Genomic DNA, 25,933 nt, shown 5'->3' with positions numbered 1-25,933 from the left:
TTGGAATATTTTTATTCTGTACAGGCTTCATTCTTTTCACTCTGTCAATTAAGTTGTATGATCCAAGATCGCATAGCAGTTCAGACGTCTTTTGTCCTCGTCTTGTCGTGTCCTGTATATATATATATTTACAACTTTTTTCACATACATTTTATTTTTATTTTCCATCAACTCATCTTCTAAACACTCTCCTGCAACCAGCCTCACCAATTTATATTTATAAAAAAGTATTATTTACCTCAGATCTGCAATCCTTCAGGAAGCTAGCCAGAAACTCCAGGAGGCTGGCCAGAAACTAGCCAGAAGCTAGCCAGGAGCTAGCCCAGAAGCTAATCAGAAGCTAACCACGGTTTGTGGTCATCGGCTGTCCTTTAGCTCGAAAATCTATCGAAAATCTATCGCCAGTTTTGTACGGCGCAACGCGGCTCGGAACGGAACATACCGGACCAATTTTTCTCTCCATGTCCCTGGATTTCAACTGCTCTCTGGACATTCATACCCGGATCTCACAGCTAGCTAGCTGCTATCCGTGTGACAGTCGGCTTTCGTCGATTCCGGAGCAAACATCGATTGTTCCGGTGCTAGCCAGCTCCGTCAATCACGCCTGAGTTCCATCACTCACTCCTGGGCTGCAGTCACCTATCCGGACCCGTTTCACTGCCTACGCGGAGCCCCACCGGGCCTTCACAACCGGACTGCCGACGTTATCTACCTGAAGGAGATCCGGCTGGCTCCTCTGTCGCGACGTTACCGGAACGCCCATCTGCGGCCCGCTAACCGTTAGCTGTCTTTCCGGCTGCTATCTGAATAGACAATCGGACAATTTATTTATTTGAATTATTATGTTTTCTTCTCGGGCCTCTATAACTATATCTATTGTTCTTATTTTTGTTGTTGTTGTGTGATTTGGATTAATCCCCTCTACCACACGGAACCCCACTAATCTACTGACCGAACGCAAGAGGTGGCTAACAACAGACTCCATCCTATGCTAGCTTGCTACCGGTTGGCTTGGCTAGCTGTCTAAATCGCCGTGACCCTAAACCAACCTCTCCACTCACTGGACCCTTTTGATCACTCGACTAAGCATGCCTCTCCTTAATGTCAATATGTCTTGTCCATTGCTGTTCTGGTTAGTGTTTATTGGCTTATTTCACTGTAGAGCCTCTAGTCCTGCTCACTATACCTTATCCAACCTATTAGTTCCACCACCCACACATGCAATGACATCTCCTGGTTTCAATGATGTTTCTAGAGACAATATCTCTCTCTTCATCACTCAATACCTAGGTTTACCTCCACTGTATTCACATCCTACCTTACCTTTGTCTGTACATTATACCTTGATGCTATTTTATCGCCCCCAGAAACCTCCTTTTACTCTCTGTTCCAGACGTTCTAGACGACCAATTCTTATTGCTTTTAGTCGCACCCTTATTCTACTCCTCCTATGTTCCTCTGGCGATGTAGAGGTGAATCCAGGCCCTGCAGTGCCTAGCTCCACTCCTATTCCCCAGGCGCTCTCTTTTGACGACTTCTGTAACCGTAATAGCCTTGGTTTCATGCATGTTAACATTAGAAGCCTCCTCCCTAAGTTTGTTCTATTCACTGCTTTAGCACACTCTGCCAACCCGGATGTTCTAGCTGTGTCTGAATCCTGGCTTAGGAAGACCACCAAAAATTCAGACATTTTAATTCCAAACTACAACATTTTCAGACAAGATAGAACTGCCAAAGGGGGCGGTGTTGCAATCTACTGCAAAGATAGCCTGCAGAGTTCTGTCCTACTATCCAGGTCTGTACCCAAACAATTTGAACTTCTACTTTTAAAAATCCACCTTTCTAAAAACAAGTCTCTCACCGTTGCCGCCTGCTATAGACCACCCTCTGCCCCCAGCTGTGCTCTGGACACCATATGTGAACTGATTGCCCCCCATCTATCTTCAGAGCTCGTGCTGCTAGGCGACCTAAACTGGAACATGCTTAACACCCCAGCCATCCTACAATCTAAACTTGATGCCCTCAATCTCACACAAATTATCAATGAACCTACCAGGTACCTCCCCAAAGCCTTAAACACGGGCACCCTCATAGATATCATCCTAACCAACTTCCCCTCTAAATACACCTCTGCTGTCTTCAACCAAGATCTCAGCGATCACTGCCTCATTGCCTGCATCCGTAATGGGTCAGCGGTCAAACGACCTCCTCTCATCACTGTAAAACGCTCCCTGAAACACTTCAGCGAGCAGGCCTTTCTAATCGACCTGGCCGGGGTATCCTGGAAGGATATTGACCTCATCCCGTCAGTAGAGGATGCCTGGATATTTTTTAAAAATGCCTTCCTAACCATCTTAAATAAACATGCCCCATTCAAGAAATTTAGAACCAGGAACAGATATGTGCAATAACTACAATGTTGTTGATCCAACCTCAGTTTCTCGTATCATAGTCATTAAAGTCTGTAAGGGACAGGATCAAAATTCGCTTGGGGGAGGGGTGGTCAATCAATCAATCAATCAATCAAGTGTATTTATAAAGCCCTTTTTACATCAGCCAATGTCACAAAGTGCTATACAGAAACCAAGACTAAAACCCCAAAATAGGGAGGATTGTGTGCTTTTTGGGGAGGCACAGTGGAGGGCAGTGCATTTTTCCCCTAGTTTACATTAGCTCTTCTGCTCATATTTTCCCTATAAACAATGGCTTGACTTACTTTTGATATTACCCTAAAAAAGTTTATAAACATTTGTGAAGGTTTGGTATGGTGTGGCTATTATTAATTGTTTGCTACTCCAGGCCTACGATATGAAGGCAGTGTGTCTCGGCCCTCCAACTGACTCCAACCAGAGTTACTCCTATAATCTGAACATATAATGATTATCTTTATACAAACTATTTGGATAAAATATTAAGATTACCCTCCTTCTGTACATCAAAAGCTATATGGCAGACGCAGTAGCCATGTGACATAAAGAAATGTATTCTTGTTCAAATAGCCCTTACACAGCCTGGAGGTGTTTTGGGACATTGTCCTGTTGAAAAACAAATGATAGTCCCACTATGCGCAAACCAGATGGGATGCCGTATCGCTGCAGACTGCTGTGGAAGCCATGCTGGTTAAGTGTGCTTTGAATTGTAAATAAATCACTGACAGTGTAACCAGCAAAGCACCCCCACACCATCACACCTCCTCCATGCATTATGGTGGGAACCACACATGCGGAGATCCTCCGTTCACCTACTCTGCGTCTCACAAAGACACGGCGGTTGGAACCAAAACTCTCAAATTCGGACTCATTAGACCAAAGGACAGATTTCCACCGGTCTAATGTCCATTGCTCGTGTTTCTTGGCCCAAGCAAATCTCTTCTTCTTATGGTGTCCTTTAGTAGTGGTTTCCTTGCAGCAATTTGACCATGAAGGCCTGATTCATGCAATTTCCTCTGAACAGTTGATGTTGAGATGTGTCTGTTACTTGAACTCTGTGAATCATTTATTTGGGCTGCGATTTCTGAGGTTGGTAACTCTAATGAACTTATCCTCTGCAGCAAAGGTAACTCTGGGTCTTCATTTCCTGTGGTGGTCCTCGTGAGAGCCAGTTTCATCATGGTGCTTGATCGTTTTTGTGACAGCACTTGAAGAAACTTTCAAAGTTCTTGACATTTTCCATATTGACTGACCTTCATGTCTTAAATGCTGGAATGTAATTTGTGTTTTCTTATTAGAGTGGTTCTTGGCATAAGATGGACTTGGTCTTTACCAAACAGGTGTAACGTTCGTCGTTAAGAGTAGACCAAGGCGCAGCTTGATTGAAGTTCATATTTTATTGAAATGTGAACCAGCAAAAACAACAAACAATACAACGAACTAAAAGCTTTGTCGTGCAAAAATACATGCAACGAAAAAAAGACCAGATCCCACAACTGAAGGTCGAAAAAAGGTCTGCCTAAGTATGATCCCCAATCAGAGTCAACGATAGACAGCTGCCTCTGATTGGGAACCATACTAGGCCAACAAAGAAAAATTAAACATAGATGTACAAAAACTAGATTACCCACCCTAGTCACACCCCGAACTAACCAAAATATAGAGAATAAACAGGGATCTCTAAGGTCAGGGTGTGACAACAGGGCTATCTTCTGTGTACCAAATTCCACAAATGAACTTTTAACAAGGCAACCTGTTAATTTAAATGCTTTTGCTGCCTCTATCTCCTCCTTCGGACGGCGATACTTCCCGGCCCTGCTCCCTCTAGGATTTCCTCCCATGTCCAGTCCTCCTGACCACGCTGCTTGGTCCGTTGGCGGTGGGATCTTCTGTAACGTTCATCGTTAAGGGTAGACCAAGGCGCAGTGTGATTGAAGTTCATCATATTTTATTAATATGTGAACCAGCAAAAAAAACAATAAACACTACAATGAACGAAAAGCTTTGTCATGCAAAAATACATGCAACCAAACAAGACAAGATCCCACAACTGAAGGTGGGATAAAGGGCTGCCTAAGTATGATCCCCAATCAGAGACAACGATAGCCAGCTGCCTCTGATTGGGAACCATACTAGTTCAACAAAGAAAGAAAACATGGCTATACAAAAACTAGAGTACCCACCCTAGTCACACTCTGACCTAACCAAAATATAGAGAATAAACAGGGATCTTTAAGGTCATAGCGTGACAACAGGGCTATCTTCTGTGTACCAAATTCCACAAATGAACTTTTAACAAGGCAACCTGTTAATTGAAATGCGTTCCAGGTGACTACCTCATGAAGCTGGTTGAGAGAATGCCAGTGTGCAAAGCTGTCATCAAGGCAAAGGGTGGCTACTTTGAAGAATCTAAAATATACTTTGATTTGTTTAACACTTTTTTGGTTACACATATGATCCCATTTCATACTTTTGATGTCTTCACTATTATTCTACAATGTAGAAAGTAGTCAAAATAAATAAAAACCCAGGGGGCCTCCCGGGTGGCGCAGTGGCTAAGGGCCCTGACCTCAATCCCATAGAAAATGTGTGGGCAGAACTGAAAAAGCATGTGGGAAGCAAGGAGGCCTACAAACCTGACTCGGTTACACCAGCTCTGTCAGGAGGAATCGTCCAGAATTCACCCAACTTATTGTGGGAAGATTGTGGAAGGCTACCCGAAACGTTTGACCCAAGTTAAACAATTTAAAAGCAATGCTACCAAATACTAATTGAGTGTATGTAAACTTCTGACCCACTGGGAATGTGACGAAATAAATAAAAGCTGAAATAAATCACTCTCTCTACTATTATTCAGAAATGTCACATTCTTAAAATAAAGTGGTGATCCTAATTGACCTAAGACAGGGACATTTTACTAGGATTAAATGTCAGGAATTGTGAATAACTGAGTTTAAATGTATTTGGCTAAGGTGTATGTAAACTTCCGACTTCAACTGTATATGTGGTGTCAGGTTGGGTGGAGAAGAGGTTAGGGAGTGTTGGGTAGGTGAAAGTGTTTGTTTGCGTTTCTGCCATCCAGAGGGAGCGTGCGCTCCGCACCACGTGACCAGGGCCAAGAACTGTAACTTTGCTTTCCTCTGGAGCAGGGCGCTTTTGAAAGGAGTGATAACTGGAATCGGGAGTTATGTGTTGAGGAGGATCAACTGAAGTTGAGGATTCCCGGTGTCTGTGACCCCTGAGTTATGTGTTGAGGAGGATCAACTGAAGTTGAGGATTCCCGGTGTCTGTGACCCCTGAGTTATGTGTTGAGGAGGATCAACTGAAGTTGAGGATTCCCGGTGTCTGTGACCCCTGAGTTATGTGTTGAGGAGGATCAACTGAAGTTGAGGATTCCCGGTGTCTGTGACCCCTGCCGTTTGGTGACGCAGATCCGTTGGAAGAGCACAGTGTAACAGAGAAGACTGTACTACTGAGTTTTGATGCAGGGTCTTTACCAGATAAAGTCAAGTTAGGATGTGTCAGTTATCCCGTGAGAGCTTTTGTCTGTTTTAGGTGTGAAGCTTATGGTCGTGTGGCAGCAGTGTGTAGGAGGGAGATTCCTAGATGTGAGACGTGTGCAGGAGGACATAAGACAAAGGAATGTGCAGAAATGGTGGAAGAAGTTGTCTGTGTAAACTGTAGGGGTGCCTATGGTGCTGGAGATCAGAGGTGTCCGGTGAGAGAAGGGCAGGTTGAGGTTGCCATGATCAGTGTAGTGCAGAATGTGCCCGTATGTTGAGACAGTGAAGAGAGTAGTAGAGGAAGATGAATCCAGGGCAGAGTATGTGAGCGGAGTTGAGCGGTAGTTGATCCAGCTCATGGCTCATGGAGCGTTGCGCAACTCCACCTCCTTTTCCAACTGCTCTGCTAAAAACTGATCTGTGCACATTGGAGGAAAATAAATTGCAGCTCCAAATTCGCTCCATTCATTAAAATCACAATTTAACCAACACCCATCTATTTTTGTGACTTCCTGGACCTACCATTTCGTTTTGAAGTATTGAAACCAAACCATATGATTTGAATGAAAAGTATTTGAATAAACATGAAAAGGTGGATGTGAGAGGCGCTCATAATTTCAAATAGGCTACAGTACACGTCATATTAAACAGCATATAAAGACTCTAAATAGGTCAGGAGCCAGACGGAGCCCAAGAAGGAACGAAAATGAACGGACTATTGTATAGATTAACTTTTCTACAATGACACACTTATCTATCTGCACGTAATAAGTACACTATTGTCACGCCCTGGTCTTAGTATTTTGTGTTTTCTTTATTATTTTGGACAGGCCGTGGGTGATTGTTCCTGTCTCTGTGTTTGTTTGCACCAGATAGGCTGTATAGGTTTTCACGTTACGTTTGTTGTTTTTGTATTGTTCGTTTTTTCGTCTTTATTAAACATGTTTCAAGAATACCACGCTGCATTTTGGTCCGACTACTTCACCCCAAGAAAACCGTAACAACTATCATGCTTTCGTGATATGTGTCTTTTCAAATTCCACAATGTTTCTTTATTTTTGTAGACACTACATCACCGCATTCCCTCTCTTGCTCTTGGTCCTCATCTTTGTAAGTCACCTTGATTTTGCACCTTTTGCACCACAACATTCTGCAGTGATACTCCATCCCATCTGGTTTGCGCTTAGTGGGACTGTCATTTGTTTTTCAACAGGACAATGAACCAAAACACATCTCCAGGCTGTGGAAGGGCTATTTGACCAAGAAGGAGAGTGATGGAGTGCTGCATAAGCTGACCTGGCCTCCACAACCCAATAAGATGGTTTGGGAAGAGTTGGAACGCAGCGTGAAGGAAAAGCAGCCAACAAGTGCTCAGCATATGTGGGAACTCCTTCAAGACGGTTGGAAAAGCATTCCTCGTGAAGCTGGTTGAGAGAATGCCAAATTCCACAAATGAACTTTTAACAAGGCACACCTGTTAATTGAAATGCATTTCTCTCAACCATGAAGCTGGTTGAGAGAATGCCAAGTGTGCAAAGCTGTTATGAAGATAAAAGGGTGGCTACTTTAAAAAATCTAAAATCTATTTTGATTTGTTAAACTTTTTTTTGGTTACCCTATGATTCCGTATGTGTTATTTCATAGTGTTGATGTTTTCACTATTATTCTACAATGTAGAAAATAGTAAAAATAAAGCAAAACCCGTGTGTGTGTCCAAACTTTTGACTGGCACTGTATATGTAATTCATTAGTCCAAAGATGGATGTAGCAACTACAGATTGTCCCTTTTGTATCAGCATGAATTGAGCAATAAAAGGCAAACTTTTATTCCATAGGCTGGGATCCGCACTATGCAGCTGCTGCAAGAGCACATTTTTCACTGGCTGGCCACTGGTTTCAAAAACAATGATTGATAGAAAGCTTAAACTTCTTGAATTCGACCGTTATTGGGTTCAAATACACATTTATATTTGAGAACAGCCATCCACAACAACCACAATCCGTAAAGTGCAAATGGTTAAATGAGAGTGCAGTAGTGTGAATCACATCAATGTGCCATGTAGATATCAATAATAAGTGATATCCGTATCGCCGTAGGCTACACCACTGCTGGTGGTGTATCTTTGGATGACGACAGCAGTCACACCATTGGAAGACATAGCTTGGACAGTAGCCTACAAAAGCCTATTCCTGCACTTTACCCGGGATCCATCAAACCCATTTGGTGTGTCATCATAGTGGTCTCTGACTTGTGGTCAGACTCGCTCAGGTGGAACAAACGTGTGCATTTTTTCAATGCTGATTTGAATGTCATTGAGATAACAGAGAAGTGTCCAAGATTTTTTTTTGCAAACATCCTTTCTGTTTTTAAAAGACATCCTCAAAGTAATCATATAGTTTTTCAAGCGTATCTGTAATCTGATTACAATATTTTAGCTGGTGACGTAACGGATTACAGTTACCGCTTTTGTAATCCCTTACATGTAACGGATGACATGTAATCCATTACTCCCCAACCCTGCCTGTACATTATTGGCAAATAAAGGTGCGGTTCAGGCATGAATGTCTGTGAAACATTCTTTTTCAGTCAAACCCAATACCAGGAGTATCAAACTCCATTCGTTGAATGATGCTGTGTCTGCATGTATGTATTACCATTATACACTTTAACAGTGTTGACCAGTCCTGGTCCTGGGACATCAATGGTTACGCATTATAACTATGCAATAGACTAGAAACATGATTTAAATAGATAAAGGCTGATTTGTAATTCATATATATATATATATATATATATATATATATATATATATATATACAGAAACAGAATTTTAAAAACAGTTCACTACACTTCGTACAGTACGCATCATGTAAATAATCTAAAACCGGTTCATCTCAATATCTAACTCATTTCATCTGCATTAATCTGTGGACATAGGATAGGTGTAGTATTTCATCAAATGACAGACTTAATTTCAACAAGTGGATCATGTGAAACGCTTTATTGAAAGAAGTTCACAATCCATGTGTTGTAAATACATAATACATGCATTATAAATATTATAATTGTAATATTATACATTCAAGTTCAATCTGTACTTCAATGCACATACGGCGTGCATTCTAAAAACAGAGGAAGAACGAGGAGGTGGGTAGAGAGGCGTGAGAGAGTTTAAAAGACAGAAAGGGAAATAGGTAAGAACAGAGGAGCAGGGAAGACAGCATATAAATAATGAATCACAGTGCTGCCCTAATATCCACTCAGTTCATCACAATTACATAGTGTCTCTAGCGGTGTCTCCTAAGCAGCCTTTGGCCCCCAGTTGGCCCGAAGGTTATCTTAAGAGCGGGTGAAGTGGCGATGACGGGACTGGCTTCCTCTCTCACATCAAAAAAATAGAGAGACAGATGGATTGAGAGAGAGCATGATAAAGCATTTTTTCTTATTTTATTCTTACACTGTCCGTCATTAATCATCAGGAGGTGAAATGCAAAACTGACCTTGGATCATTAACTCTGGGATTACTACATCTCTATCTGTATTTCAACGTGAAGCATCTCCTTAATAATACTTCCTGTTGACCCGACCAAGTGACCTCTCACCTCTGATCATGCTGTGCCTCTATGATCAGATGCGGGAGGGGTTCACCGACAAAGCTGATTTAACCGAGATGATTTAGGTAGAAGGGGGAGAGAGGGATGAAGTGAAGGAGAGAGACTGTTATTGAGAAAATAAGGTAGTTAAAGAGAAAATGTTCAACAGGAATCTATGTGTGTCCACACTAAGTGGCTGCAAATTACTTTATACTGAAAAACATGCACAGACACTTGAGGACAAACAATATACAGCTGAAGTCGGAAGTTTACATACACTTAGGTTAGAGTCAATTAAACTCATTTTTCAACCACTCCACACATTTCTTGTTAACAAACTATAGCTTTGACACGTCGGTTAGGACACCTACTTAGTAATTTTTCCAACAATTGTTTACAGACAGATTATTTCACTTATAATTCACTGTATCACAATTCCAGTGGGTCAGAAGTTTACATACACTAAGTTGACTGTGCCTTTAAACAGCTTGGACAATTCCAGAAAATTATATCATGGCTTTAGAAGCTTCTGATAGGCTAATTGACATAATTTGAGTCAGTTGGAGGTGTAGCTGTGGATGTATTTCAAGGCCTAACTTCAAACTTAGTGCCTCTTTGCTTGACATCATGGGAAAATCAAAAGAAATCAGCCAAGACTTCAGAAAAAAATTGTAGACCTCCACAAGTCTGGTTCATCCTTAAGGGAAATTTCCAAACACCCGAAGGTACCACGTTCATCTGTACAAACAATAGTTCGCAAGTATAAACATCAGGAAGGAGACCTAGAGATGTACGTACTTTGGTGCGAAAAGTGCAAATCAAACCCAGAACAACAGCAAAGGACCTTGTGAAAATGCTGGAGGAAACAGGTACAAGAGTATCTATATCCACAATAAAACAAGTCCTATATTGACATAACCTGAAAGGCCACTCAGCAAGGAAGAAGCCACTGCTCCAAAACCGCCATAAAAAAAATCCAGACTACGGTTTGCAACTCCACATGGGGACAAAGATCGTACTTTTTGGAGAAATGTCCTCTGGTCTGATTAAATAAAAATAGAACTGTTTGGCCATAATGACCATTGTTATGTTTGGAGGAAAAAGGGGGAGGCTTGCAAGCCGAAGAACACCATCTTAACCGTGAAGCACAGGGGTGGCAGCATCATGTTGTGGGGGTGCTTTGCTGCAGGAGGGACTGGTGCACTTCACAAAATAGATGGCATCATGAGGCAGGAAAATTACATGTATATAGTGAAGCAATATCTCAAGACATCAGTCAGGCTGTTAAAGCTTGGTTGCAAATGGGTCTTCCAAATGGACAATGACCCCAAGCATACTTACAAAATGGCTTAAGGACAACAAAGTCAAGGTATTGGAGTGGCCATCACAAAGCCCTGACCTCAATCCCATAGACAATTCGTGAAAAAAGCGTGTGCGAGCAAGGAGGCCTTACAAACCTGACTCAGTTACACCAGCTCTGTCAGGAGGAATGGGCCAAAATTCACCTAACTTATTATGGGAAGCTTGTGGAAGGATACCCAAAACGTTTGACGAAAGTTAAACAATTTAATGGCAATGCTACAAATACAAATTGAGTGTATGTAAACTTCTGACCCATTCTGGGAATGTGACGAAATAAATAAAAGCTGAATAAATCATTCTTTCTGCTATTATTCTGACATTTCACATTCTTTACATAAAGTGATGATCCTAACTGACCTAAAACAGTGAATTTTTAATTGGATTAGGAATGTCAGGAATTGTGAAAAACTGAGTTTAAATACAGTGCCTTGCGAAAGTATTCGGCCCCCTTGAACTTTGCGACCTTTTGCCACATTTCAGGCTTCAAACATAAAGATATAAAACTGTATTTTGTTGTGAAGAATCAACAACAAGTGGGACACAATCATAAAGTGGAACGACATTTATTGGATATTTCAAACTTTTTTAACAAATCAAAAACTGACAAATTGGGCGTGCAAAATTATTCAGCCCCTTTACTTTCAGTGCAGCAAACTCTCTCCAGAAGTTCAATAAGGATCTCTGAATGATCCAATGTTGACCTAAATGACTAATGATGATAAATACAATCCACCTGTGTGTAATCAAGTCTCTGTATAAATGCACCTGCACTGTGATAGTCTCAGAGGTCCGTTAAAAGCGCAGAGAGCATCATGAAGAACAAGGAACACACCAGGCAGGTCCGAGATACTGTTGTGAAGAAGTTTAACGCCGGATTTGGATACAAAAAGATTTCCCAAGCTTAAAACATCCCAAGGAGCACTGTGCAAGCGATAATATTGAAATGGAAGGAGTATCAGACCACTGCAAATCTACCAAGGCCTGGCCGTCCCTCTAAACTTTCAGCTCATACAAGGAGAAGACTGATCAGACAGAGATGCAGCCAAGAGGCCCATGATCACTCTGGATGAACTGCAGAGATCTACAGCTGAGGTGGGAGACTCTGTCCATAGGACAACAATCAGTCGTATATTGCACAAATCTGGCCTTTATGGAAGAGTGGCAAGAAGAAAGCCATTTCTTAAAGATATCCATAAAAAGTGTCGTTTAAAGTTTGCCACAAGCCACCTGGGAGACACACCAAACATGTGGAAGAAGGTGCTCTGGTCAGATGAAACCAAAATGGAACTTTTTGGCAACAATGCAAAACGTTATGTTTGGCGTAAAAGCAACACAGCTGAACACACCATCCCCACTGTCAAACATGGTGGTGGCAGCATCATGGTTTGGGCCTGCTTTTCTTCAGCAGGGACAGGGAAGATGGTTAAAATTGATGGGAAGATGGATGGAGCCAAATACAGGACCATTCTGGAAGAAAACCTGATGGAGTCTCCAAAAGACCTGAGACTGGGACGGAGATTTGTCTTCCAACAAGACAATGATCCAAAACATAAAGCAAAATCTACAATGGAATGGTTCAAAAATAAACATATCCAGGTGTTAGAATGGCCAAGTCCAAGTCCAGACCTGAATCCAATCGAGAATCTGTGGAAAGAACTGAAAACTGCTGTTCACAAATGCTCTCCATCCAACCTCACTGAGCTCGAGCTGTTTTGCAAGGAGGAATGGGAAAAAATGTCAGTCTCTCGATGTGCAAAACTGATAGAGACATACCCCAAGCGACTTACAGCTGTAATCGCAGCAAAAGGTGGCGCTACAAAGTATTAACTTAAGGGGGCTGAATAATTTTGCACGGCCAATTTTTCAGTTTTTGATTTGTTAAAAAAGTTTGAAATATCCAATAAATGTCGTTCCACTTCATGATTGTGTCCCACTTGTTGTTGATTCTTCACAAAAAAATACAGTTTTATATCTTTATGTTTGAAGCCTGAAATGTGGCAAAAGGTCGCAAAGTTCAAGGGGGCCGAATACTTTCGCAAGGCACTGTATATTTGGCTATGGTGTATGTAAACTTCTGACTTCAACTGTAGCGTAATTATATAAATAATGGAGTGTCTTACTATTCTCAATGGTTGGTCCTCTTGCCTATTTTATTGACGGTGGAAGGAGCCACAGTAAAACACCTGAGCCTGCTTACTGCACAACACAATCCAATGGGTCTAATATGCTGACCAGACCGGACACGTCACGTGCGCGAGAGTCGCAAAATAAATGTAGAAATTCATGTTATTCAATTATTGCACCCACACTGCTCGCGTGCGCCATGGAACGACTGCGACGCCAAGGGCTAAAATAGAACTCATTCCTATTTCTGACGCAGATCGAGCAGAAAGGAATGCCTTTCCCATCTCCTCATTGGTTTATAGAAGCAGATACCCACGTGCCATCTCCTCATTGGTTATACCCACATGGGTGACTGAAAGTGGTAATGGTAATACAATGAAAGTTTAGATGCGATCACCATATAAGTTAAACGATGAAAAAGCCTGGAAGGAGGAGAGATGACTAGAAATGATTCGGTTGGTCGTTTAATGTGTGGATTAATTGTCGGAGTAGAGGTCCTTGTGCATTTCAGGTAAAATAACAACTCAATGTTTATATCCCAGGACAAATTAACGTTAGCTAGCAAGTGCAAGCTAACTAGCTAAATTGCCATACATGTTTAATGAAATTAATGTCATTGGTTCAGAATTTGTTTTGATATTTTAACCTGCGTGTTGTGATCGCGTTTGATGTGGGGGGGGGGGGTCAAAATAGATGTATGTACGATGGCGCACGCACGCAGCCGGTTTGGGTTCCGTGTAATTGTTCTGAATTTGTTCAATATGAGTGACTTAAAAGAGAAGGTTTTATTTTTTAACAGACATCAACCTTACCTGAACAGCACCCTCACCCGAGAAGAAGAAATCAAAAGGAGAGAAACTGGGAATGTTATAACTGCAGTAGACATAGCTTAGTAAATAGAAGAATACTCTTATTACAACAACTTATTACAATGGATGGATCTTATAATAGCATTTTGTTGTGTATTATGTAGTCTATGGTGTTGCCAAGGGAACAGAACCCTTTTTGAAGAAGTAGGAGGGGAAAATCTCCCGCACGTGGATTGCCTCCAGTGCTACATTGTTGGCCCCCATCTTTGAATCATCCTGCAGAGCAGCAGATCTCTCCTCTGGCACATGGTGGCGAGCTGCAGATTCCTTCCTGGACTGTGTGTCCATCCTCATGAAGTTATGAAGGACACAGGTAGCCTTCACACGCCAGAATTCTCCCAGGAGTTAGTTCCAGGTGGCCCTGGTCACCCAACCTTGCAGTGCCCTACACGGTAACTGTAGGCAATCGTTTTGAAGGAATCTCCAGTTACAAGGTATCTGTAGGAATATAGAAGATAATGTCATTATTCGACTTTATCATCACCAGTTCATTATGGATTACTAAAGCATAATATCCCTTATAACAAATCATGCTAACTTTGGGTAGATAGATATGTGTGCAAGTGAAGCATGTGACAAGAGCAGGATCTAATTAAGGATAGCGTCACAAATGAATCCATAAATACCACTTGAAGCTTGATGATGACTTGATCATTTGAACCAGCTGTGTAGTGCTAAGGCAAAACCAAAAATGTGCACCCTTTTGAGTCCCCAGGACCAGGACTGAGAGGTAAAATATAATTCACTTAGCTAGCTATCTATACAGTATGTCAAGTTGGCTAGACAGCTAGCTAGCTATGTTAGCAACTCATTTGAGTTAGCCTGCACTGTAGCTAGCTAGTAAATAATACATATTGTTTTTTTTTACATTTTCTAAATGTATTTACTTACTTGAGTAGGTTCTCCCAGCCATGTGGACATTTGGAAACAGGGCAACAAACAAATTGGGCATGCTCCGCTCACATACTGGTCCATGGTGAGTAGGTCAAGGCCAATAGAGAGTGATAGGAATGACACGTGCTTCATTAAAGTTCATTTTTTTGGCGTTCATGGCCATGGTTGTCACCTGAACCACAGGAATGGAACATAAATCGCAAAGGATAGATGTTGTGGCGGTAGCTGCAGAGAAGTACTTGGGTGTTTTGAACGATAGTGTCCCGTCCTCCCAGGCTGCTGGCCTGGTATAGAATCAGATAGGGCCAAAGTGGTGTAATAGTGGTGAGGTTTTTTATACTACAGAACTGTAGGCTGATGCACAGCCAATACAGTAGGTGGCGGCATGCTTCTTTAACGTTTGTTTGCGGACTGCCATAATATCAAAGGAAAATAAGAAGTACTGTATCACAAAAATGACATGATTGATGCAATTTCAATGTTGCTTTGTGTATCACCAAATTGACTTGAGATGATATTACTGCAACACTGTTCACTGCCTCCAAGTTGCTTGACATAGGCCTTTCCAAGAGCTGTCAGTCAAGGTGAGCTCATGAATAGAAGTTCCCTGCCCACTCTGCCTGTCTTTTTAAACTTCCAAACATTACAGTTGGCACTATGCATTTGGGCAGGTAGCATTCTCCTGATATCTGATATCTGCCAAATCCAGATTTGTTCATCTGACTGCCAGATGCTGAAGCGTGATTCAGCACTCCAGAGAACGTGTTTCCACTGTTCCAGAGTTCAACTGCTCCAACAACACTCCAGCCGACGCTTGGCATTGCGCCTGGTGATCTTAGGCATGTGTGCGGCTAACGAAGGTTATGGTGCTAACGAAGATTATGGTTCTGACGTTGCTTCAGAGGCCGTTTGGAACTCGGTATTGAGTGTTGCAGCCAAGGACAGACGATGTTTACGCGTAACGCGCTTCAGCACTCAGTGATCCAGTTCTGTGAGCGTGTGTAGCCTATCACTTGTGGCTGAGCTGTTGTCGCTCCTAGAGTTTCCACTTCACAATAGCAGCATTTACAGTTGATCGGGGCAGCTCTAGCAGGGCATGAACTTGACGATGCCACGTTGAAAGTCACAGAGCTCTTAAGTAAGGCCATTCTACTGCCAATGTGTGTCTATGGCGATTGCATGGCTGTGTGCTCGATTTTCTACACCTGTTTGCAACGGGCATGGCTGAAATAGCCAAATCCACTTATATGAAGTGGTGTCGAAATAGTTTTATATATATAGGGTATATATTTATACATTACCAGTCAAAAGTTTGGACACACCTACTTATTCAAGGGTTTTTCTTTATTTTGACTATTTTCTACATTGTAGAATAATAGTGAAGACATCACAAACACATATCTAGAAACATATAGATTATATAGAGTATGGGGAACACAATCACTATAATGAAATATGTAGACCAATAGGCAATAAGACAATCAAAAACATTGTAGAATAATGGTGAAGACATCAAAACTATTAAATAATACATATGGAATCATGAAGTAACCAAAAAAGTGTTAAACATTTTTTTTATGAGATTCTTCAAAGTAGCCACCCTTTGCCTTGATGACAGCTTTGCACACTTTTGGCATTCTCTCAACCAGCTTCATGAAGTAGTCACATGGAATGCATTTCAATTAACCGGTGTGCCTTGTTAAAAGTTCATTTGTGGGATTTATTTTCTTCCTAATGCATTTAAGCCGATCAGTTGTGTTGTGACAAGGTAGGGATTAGTATATCGAAGACAGCCCTATTTGGTAAAAGACCAAGTCCAAATTATGGCAAGAAAGCTCAAATAAGCAAAGAGAAATGACAGTCCATCATTACTTAAAGACATGAAGGTCAGTCAATCCGCAAAACCCATCAAGTGCTATGATGAAACTGGCTCTCATTAGGACTGCCACAGGAAAATAAGACCCAGAGTTACCTCTGCTTTAGAGGATAAGTTCATTAGAGTTTACTGCACCTCAGATTGCAGCCCAAATAAATGCTTCATGGAGTTCAAGTAACAGATACATCTCAATATCAACTGTTCAGCGTCAATCAGACCTTCATTGTTGATTTGCTGCAAAGAGACCACTACTAAAGGACACCAATAAGAAGAAGAGACTTGCTTGGGCCAAGAAACACGAGCAATGGACATTAGACCAGTGGAAATCTGTCCTTTGGTGTTGATGAGTCCAAATTTGAGATTTTTGGTTCCAACCGCAATGTCTTTGTGAGACGCAGAGAAGGTGAGCGGATGATCTCCGCATGTGTGGTTCCCACCGTGATGCATGGAGGAGAAGGAGGTGTGATGGTGTGGGGGTGCTTTGCTGGTGACACTGTCAGTGATTTATTTAGAACTAGCATGGCTACCACAGCATTCTGCAGCGATACCACATCCCATCTGGTTTGCGCTTAGTGGGACTATCATTTGTTTTTCAACAGGACAACAACCCAAAACACACCTCCAGACAGTGTAAGGGATATTTGACCAAGAATTAGAGTGATGGAGTGCTGCATCAATTGACCTGGCCTCCACAATCACCTGACCTCAACCCAGTTGAGATGGTTTGGAATGAGTTGGACTGCAGAGTGAAGGAAAAGCTGCCAACAAGTGCTCAGCATATATTTTTTTAATGTTTTATTTTTATTTAACTAGGCAAGTCAGTTAAGAACAAATTATTATTTGCAATGACGGCTTACACCGGCCAAACCCGGACGAAGCTAGGCCAATTGCGCCCCGCCCCATGGGACTCCCAATCACGCCCAGTTGAGATACAGCCTGGATATGCATATGTGGGAACTCCTTCAAAACTGTTGGAAAAGCATTCCTGGTGAAGCTGGTTGAGAGAATGCAAAAAGTGTGCAAAGCTGTCATCAAGGCAAAGGGTGGCTACTTTAAGAATCTCATATATATAAATATATTTTTTATTTGTTTAAATGTGTTATTTCATAGTTTTGATGTTTTCACTATTATTCTACAATGTAGAAAATAGTACAAATAAAGACAAACCCTTCAAAGAGGAGGTGTGTCCAAACTTTTGACTGGTACTGTATATATATTAAGAGATGACATAAATAGTCTTATGCACAATTTAATCAGGCACTCTAGAAAGAGGTCCCATAGTGACTGCACAGCATGCCGTTCATTCGACTCCTCTAGTATGGTAGATGATGGTTAGCTAGGAGAATTGTGACTGTGGGTTGGGCAGGATTTGAAGGAGAGGAGGGAGTAAGACATTGAGACTGTGTGCTTGAGACAACATGTTGGATTGGGGGCAGGTGATTGGAGAGAGAGGGCTGCAGAACATGTGTGGTAGATACAGTATGCAATGTGATAAGAAGACAGATTGTGTGGTAGATATATAAATGTATAGATTGGACGGGGCCACAGATCCTCAGTCCCCCCCCCCCCTGCCTCAGACCCCCCCTTTCTATAGATCCCCCGACCCCCCCCCCCCCCCCCCCCCCCCCCCCCCCGCCTCAGTCTCCAGTATCCATGGTGCAATAGGGGGGGCGGGGGCTAGGGTCAGTCTGTCATATCTGGTGTAATTTACCTGTTTTATGTGATGTCCTGTGTGATATTAGGTGTTCTTCTAATTCTCCCATCTCTCTCTCACCCGCTTGTATCGACCTCTGAAGTGTGCCAGTGTACATGGCAGTAAATGCTTTTAAACAATGGCTGTGAAAAATTACTGGTGGCGTAAGACATACATCACGCTCGTTTTCTAAGGTGTGCTGTGAGAATTAAGCATCTGTTGTGCTGTTGTATTGTAAAGTATGCTAGCAGAAGGCTACAGTGCCTTGCGAAAGTATTCGGCCCCCTTGAACTTTGCGACCTTTTGCCACATTTCAGGCTTCAAACATAAAGATATAAAACTGTATTTTTTGGTGAAGAATCAACAACAAGTGGGACACAATCATGAAGTGGAACGACATTTATTGGATATTTCAAACTTTTTTAACAAATCAGAAACTGAAAAATTGGGCGTGCAAAATTATTCAGCCCCTTTACTTTCAGTGCAGCAAACTCTCTCCAGAAGTTCAGTGAGGATCTCTGAATGATCCAATGTTGACCTAAATGACTAATGATGATAAATACAATCCACCTGTGTGTAATCAAGTCTCCGTATAAATGCACCTGCACTGTGATAGTCTCAGAGGTCCGTTAAAAGCGCAGAGAGCATCATGAAGAACAAGGAACACACCAGGCAGGTCCGAGATACTGTTGTGAAGAAGTTTAAAGCAGGATTTGGATACAAAAAGATTTCCCAAGCTTTAAACATCCCAAGGAGCACTGTGCAAGCGATAATATTGAAATGGAAGGAGTATCAGACCACTGCAAATCTACCAAGACCTGGCCGTCCCTCTAAACTTTCAGCTCATACAAGGAGAAGACTGATCAGAGATGCAGCCAAGAGGCCCATGATCACTCTGGACGAACTGCAGAGATCTACAGCTGAGGTGTGAGACTCTGTCCATAGGACAACAATCAGTCGTATATTGCACAAATCTGGCCTTTATGGAAGAGTGGCAAGAAGAAAGCAATTTCTTAAAGATATCCATAAAAAGTGTCTTTTGAAGTTTGCCACAAGCCACCTGGGAGACACACCAAACATGTGGAAGAAGGTGCTCTGGTCAGATGAAACCAAAATTGAACTTTTTGGCAACAATGCAAAACGTTATGTTTGGCGTAAAAGCAACACAGCTCATCACCCTGAACACACCATCCCCACTGTCAAACATGGTGGTGGCAGCATCATGGTTTGGGCCTGCTTTTCTTCAGCAGGGACAGGGAAGATGGTTCAAATTGATGGGAAGATGGATGGAGCCAAATACAGGACCATTCTGGAAGAATGAGTCTGCAAAAGACCTGAGACTGGGACGGAGATTTGTCTTCCAACAAGACAATGATCCAAAACATAAAGCAAAATCTACAATGGAATGGTTCAAAAATAAACATATCCAGGTGTTAGAATGGCCAAGTCAAAGTCCAGACCCGAATCCAATCGAGAATCTGTGGAAAGAACTGAAAACTGCTGTTCAAAATGCTCTCCATCCAACCTCACTGAGCTCGAGCTGTTTTGCAAGGAGGAATGGGAAAAAATTTCAGTCTCTCGATGTGCAAAACTGATAGAGACATACCCCAAGCGACTTACTGCTGTAATTGCAGCAAAAGGTGGCGCTACAAAGTATTAACTTAAGGGGGTTGAATAATTTTGCACGCCCTATTTTTCAGTTTTTGATTTGTTAAAAAAGTTTTAAATATCCAATAAATGTCGTTCCACTTCATGATTGTGTCCCACTTGTTGTTGATTCTTCACAAAAAAATACTGTTTTATATCTTTATGTTTGAAGCCTGAAATGTGGCAAAAGGTCGCAAAGTTCAAGGGGGCCGAATACTTTCGCAAGGCACTGTATGTGTGCTGTATTACATGATGCAGAGCATTGGAAATTAGCTGATCTGTTAAGGACAGGTGGTAGCTGGTGTGGAGGCTAAGTGAATGGAACTGTATTAAACACATCAAACACATGGTTTCAATATGTTTGGTACTATTCCATCGATTCCATTCCAGACATTACAATGAGTTGTCCTCCCTTTACCGGACTTCAGTACTAAATACATGTACATTCCTGCAGTGTAGTCCATGTGTGTTTCCTGGCTGTTGAAAATGAAAACATTGTTTCAGCTCTAATGAGAAAGACCTAATTTGAGTATTTTCTCTATACGTCATTGGAGTCTACAGAGGAGGAATTAACAGACGGATAGGATGATGGAGGGATCAAGGAAAAGGAGGGCTGTATTTCTTGTAGTCTAATTAGCACTGTGAATTTGACTCTGATCATTAGACCTGAAGGAAACACCATTCTGTATACTCCTGGCCCTTCTTTGGACACTGTGTTAACAACCCTCCAGGCAAGCTTCAATGCCATACAACTCTCCTTCCGTGGCCTCCAATTGCTCTTAAATACAAGTAAAACTAAATGCATGCTCTTCAACCGATCGTTGCCTGCACATGCCCGCCTGTCCAACATCACTACTCTGGACGGCTCTGACTTAGAATACGTGGACAACTACAAATACCTAGGTGTCTGGTTAGACTGTAAACTCTCCTTCCAGACCCACATCAAACATCTCCAATCCAAAGTTAAATCTAGAATTGGCTTTCTATTTCGCAACAAAGCATCCCTCACTCATGCTGCCAAACATACCCTTGTAAAACTGACCATCCTACCAATCCTCGACTTCGGCGATGTTATTTACAAAATAGCCTCCAATACCCTACTCAACAAATTGGATGCAGTCTATCACAATGCAATCCGTTTTGTCACCAAAGCCCCATAAACTACCCACCATTGCGACCTGTACGCTCTCGTTGGCTGGCCCTCGCTTCATACTCGTCGCCTAACCCACTGGCTCCAGGTCATCTACAAGACTCTGCTAGGTAAAGTCCTCCCTTATCTCAGCTCGCTGGTCACCATAGCATCACCCACCTGTAGCACGCGCTCCAGCAGGTATATCTCTCTGGTCACCCCCAAAACCAATTATTTCTTTGGCCTCCTCTCCCTCCAGTTCTCTGCTGCCAATGACTGGAACGAACTACAAAAATCTCTGAAACTGGAAACACTTATCTCCCTCACTAGCTTTAAGCGCCAACTGTCAGAGCAGCTCACAGATTCCTGCACCTGTACATAGCCCACCTATAATTTAGCCCAAACAACTACCTCTTTCCCTACTGTATTTATTTTATTCATTTATTTATTTTGCTCCTTTGCACCCCATTATTTTGATTTCTACTTTGCACATTCTTCCACTGCAAATCTACCATTCCAGTGTTTTACTTGCTATATTGTATTTACTTTGCCATTTTTTTTGCCTTTACCTCCCTTATCTCACCTCATTTGCTCACATTGTGTATAGACTTGTTTATACTGTATTATTGACTGTATGTTTGTTTTACTTCATGTGTAACTCTGTGTCGTTGTATGTGTCGAACTGCTTTGCTTTATCTTGGCCAGGTCGCAATTGTAAATGAGAACTTGTTCTCAACTTGCCTACCTGGTTAAATAAAGGTGAAATAAAAAGGAAACAACACCTAAATGTTTGGAGATGGTTTGGTTTAAATAGCCGCTCAGATGGGATGGTTGCTGGACGGTTGTCTGATTGTTGATTAGGGGTTGGATAGGGTTTGATTTGGTGTTGGTATGAGGTTGGTTTGTAGTTGTTAGCTTTTTCGATGGATGATTTGGGGTTGGTTTTTCCTCCCCCTTGCATGGCCTTTGGGTGTAAGAAAGGACAGGAGCTGGTTAGGGGACGGAGCAGGGGGAGGTATGCACCCCCAGGGCCACCAACCTGGCTAATGGTGCGCATGGCTCTCATGTAGCTCTCGTTTCGTGAGCGGAATTTGGGCGAGGCCAGCAGCCCTGCCGGGTCCAAGCTGTCCAGGCTTCTATTGATGGAAACCTCACTCACCGCACGCAGGTAGCTGTGGCTCCGGATCTGCAGCTTGGGAGAGTGCGACTCGGTGGAGATCCTGCAGAGAAAGAGGGAGAGAAGTTGGGGCAGAAAATACGCTCATGATAGAGAGCCAAAGGAAGAACAACTGAAGGCAGACAGACAGACAGACAGAGAGTGATAGAGAGAGAGAGAGAGCCTTCACAACTCATCCCCCAGGAAAGAGTGTATGTTTATGGAAAGTGTGTATATTTATGTATGCATGAGAGAAAGAACGAGGAGAGAGACAACAGGGGTGGCTGTGTGTGTGTGTGTGTGTGTGTGTGCGCGTGTGTGTGTGTGTGTGTGTGTGTGTGTGTGTGTGTGTGTGTGTGTGTGTGTGTGTCAGGGGAGGCTGGTGGGATGAGATGTAGATGGACTTAGTGTAATGGCTGGAATGGAATAAATGGAAGGGAGTCAGACATATTGTTTCCATGTGTTTGATTCCATTCTAGTCATTATGATGAGCACATCCTCCTATACCCCTTCCTCCAGCCTCCTCTGGTGTGTGTGTGTGTGTGTGTATAGAAAGAGTGTGTGTGTGTGTGTGTGTGTGTGTGTGTAGAAAGAGTAGAGAGAAGTAGAGCACTCTTTCTGAATATTCAATCGCTTCAGGACCATCCCATATCTAATCAACGAGCACATTGTTTAATACTCACATAAGCTTTGAGTGTCTTTGGAATATCTTTTGATTCGCTTGACAGAGTGGAGAAAAAAGGACTTGGGCAAGCTCTGATGCATTTAAGTAGTGGGGAGATGAAATGCAGTGTGTGCGAAGTAGGTGGAATAGAGGTTCAAACACACACACACACACACACAGCTCTCCCTCTGAGGAATCTGAAGGGTGAGCTCATTAGCCCTAACCTGCAGTCACCAAGCAGGAGGGAAATCACTCAGCACTTTCACACCTGTGTTGGTGTGTGTGTGTGCAGCAAATTCCATATACACACTGGAACCAGTGTTAAATTAACACATTGCTTAGTGTAAAACCTTATTTGAATATTTCCCAGAGTACCTTACCTTTCAAGTAAATTGTGTAGTTAGCACCCATGACTGTATTTGTTAGTGACAGAGACATGGTTGTCGCATTCATCCACTTCCTTTATCTTGGCACAACCAAGTGAGATCCTAAGTGAATATGTTACAAATAAAAACAAGTTCTTTAAATGTCATTAACAGTCAAAACCATGTTTTTCATGAAGTTGGATGATATTTGAAGGAACTCTGAAAAATGACTTTTGCTTGTACATTGACAAAATTTGATCATAAATGTACTTTTCCTCTCCCCAGGTCAAACACTTGAATTCATTATTAAGGGGACAAGGTGACATCCCCTTAACTCTCATTATAATACACAAATGGTAACATGTTTACTTAATTTAAAGAAGTACCGCCTTGTAAACAACATCGGAGAAGGGGTGTTTGCAGAGGAGTGTGGTTTATATAGCTAGATAGCTACCCTACTGGTGCCAAAATTTGACCGTAAGGGTGTCAGCAAATAAAATTAAAAGTGAACCCTATCCATCGATGGCGAAGATCAGGGGCGCAACTTTCAATGGGGACACTGTTAACTGCATCACAAGAGTCATGCCATATGGCAGATGTACTGTATATACAGTGCATTTGGAAAGTATTCAGAATCTTTGAGTTTTTCAACATTTTGTTACATTACAGGCTTATTCTAAAGTGTATTCAAATAATGTTTTTCCTCATCCCGCTACACACAAAACCCCAAAATGACGAAGTGAAAACAGTTTTTTTTTTTTTATCTTTGCAAATGTAAATATAAAAAAAGAAGAAATACCTTATTTACATAAGTTTTCAGACCCTTTGATATGAGACTCGAAATTGAGCTCAGGTGCATCCTGTTTTCATTGATCAGCCTTGAGATTATTTCTACAACTTGATTGGAGTCCACCTGTGGTAAATTCAATTGATTGGACATGATTTGGAAAGACACACCTGTCTATATAAGGTCCCACAGTTGACAGTGCATGTCAGTACAAAAATCAAGCATTGAGGTTGAAGGAATTGTCCGTAGAGCTCCGAGGCAGGGTTGTGTCGAGAAACAGATCTGGGGAAGGGTACCAAAACATTTCTGCAGCATTGAATGTCCCCAAGAACACAATGGCCTCCATCATCCGTTGCGGGTCCGCAGTCAAACGACCGCCCCTCATCACTGTCAAACGCTCCCTAAAACACTTCTGCGAGCAGGCCTTTCTAATCGACCTGGCCCGGGTATCGTGGAAGGATATTGACCTCATCCCGTCAGTTGAGGATGCCTGGTCATTCTTTAAACTTGTTGGGGATAGGGGGCAGTATTTTCACTTTGGATGAATTGCGTGCCCATAGTGAACTGCATCAAACTCTGTCCTAGATTGCTAATATATGCATATTATTATTACTATTGGATAGAAAACACTCTGAAGTTTCTAAAACTGTTTATGAACTTATGAACTGAATTATGTCTGTGAGTATAACAGAACTCATAGGGCAGGCAATCTTCCAAACAAGTTTTGAAATTCTGAAAGTTGGGGCAACTTTGACGTCATCGCCCCCTCCTTTCCCAACAAGATATGCATCTGGAAGCACTTCCTACGCCTTCCACTAGATGTCCTCATTCAGTAGAAAGTGTAATGGAGCATTTGCTGTGAACTTTGACCTAATGGGAGGGAAAATAGTCGGTGTCGCAACAGAATGCCATTTTGCTGTGGCGCATTTCTCTGTGGGTGCTACAGCTGTTCCAATCAGCCCCAGATGAAAACGAATGATCCGGTTGGAACGTTATTGGATATATATGATTACAACATCCTGAAGATTGATTCTGTACTTAGTACTTTATTTGACCTGGAATATATATTTTGGAAGTTTTCATGCGAGTTATCTTGGACCAGTAGTCAGTTTTTGGGCACGTGAGCTGAAAGTGATAGCAAACGCTGCTACTTGGACACTAGTATTGGACATTATGGAACAAAGCTATTTATTGTGGAACTAGGACTCCTTGCACTACATTCTGATGAAAGATCATCAAAGGTAAGGGAATATTTATGTTGTAATTTCGTATTTCTGTTGACTCCAACATGGTGGAGAAATATTGTTACGTCTGAGCGCCGTCTCAGATTATTGCAATGTTAGGATTTTTCCGTAACGTTTAAAAAAAAATCTGACACAGCGGTTGCATTAAAACCTGTTGGGGCAAGGCGTTCCCCTCAGGGAACTCCACCCCCCCCCCCGTTCAGCTGAAAAGGTGGCGCAGGGAATTCAAAAATATTATTTAGAAATATTTAACTTTCACACATTAACAAGTCCAATACCTCAAATGAAAGATAAACACCTAGTTCATCTACCCATCATGTCAGATTTTTAAAATGTTTTACAGCGAAAACACAACATATATTTATGTTAGACCACCACCAAACCAAAGAAAAAACGCAGCCATTTTTTCCAGCCAAAGATAAAATCACAAAAGCAGGATTAGAAATAAAATCAATCACTAACCTCTTGAAAATCTTCATCAGATGACACTCATATGACATCATGTTACACAATACATTTATGTTTTGTTCGATAATATGCATATTTATATCCACAAATCTCGGTTTACATTGACGCCATGTTCAGAAATTCCTCCAA

At 42.0% G+C, this 25,933-nt stretch overlaps 1 protein-coding gene across 1 annotated transcript in view; it reads right to left on the bottom strand.

Moving 5' to 3' along the window:
- LOC110535601 (disks large-associated protein 1) overlaps nucleotides 1–25,933 on the bottom strand; it is a 239,260-nt gene that overhangs the window by 61,122 nt on the left and 152,205 nt on the right. Inside the window, exon 5 of the mRNA XM_036935331.2 lies at nucleotides 22,160–22,340. Coding sequence (XP_036791226.1) covers nucleotides 22,160–22,340 — 181 coding nt within the window. The remainder of the gene's footprint in view (nucleotides 1–22,159; nucleotides 22,341–25,933) is intronic.

The sequence above is a fragment of the Oncorhynchus mykiss genome, chromosome 11 (assembly GCF_057628025.1).
Source record: "Oncorhynchus mykiss isolate SJ-2025 chromosome 11, ASM5762802v1, whole genome shotgun sequence".
Taxonomy (NCBI): Eukaryota; Metazoa; Chordata; class Actinopteri; order Salmoniformes; family Salmonidae; genus Oncorhynchus; species Oncorhynchus mykiss.
Note: the sequence above shows the minus strand (reverse complement) of the source record. Positions and strands in the feature narration are given on the sequence as shown.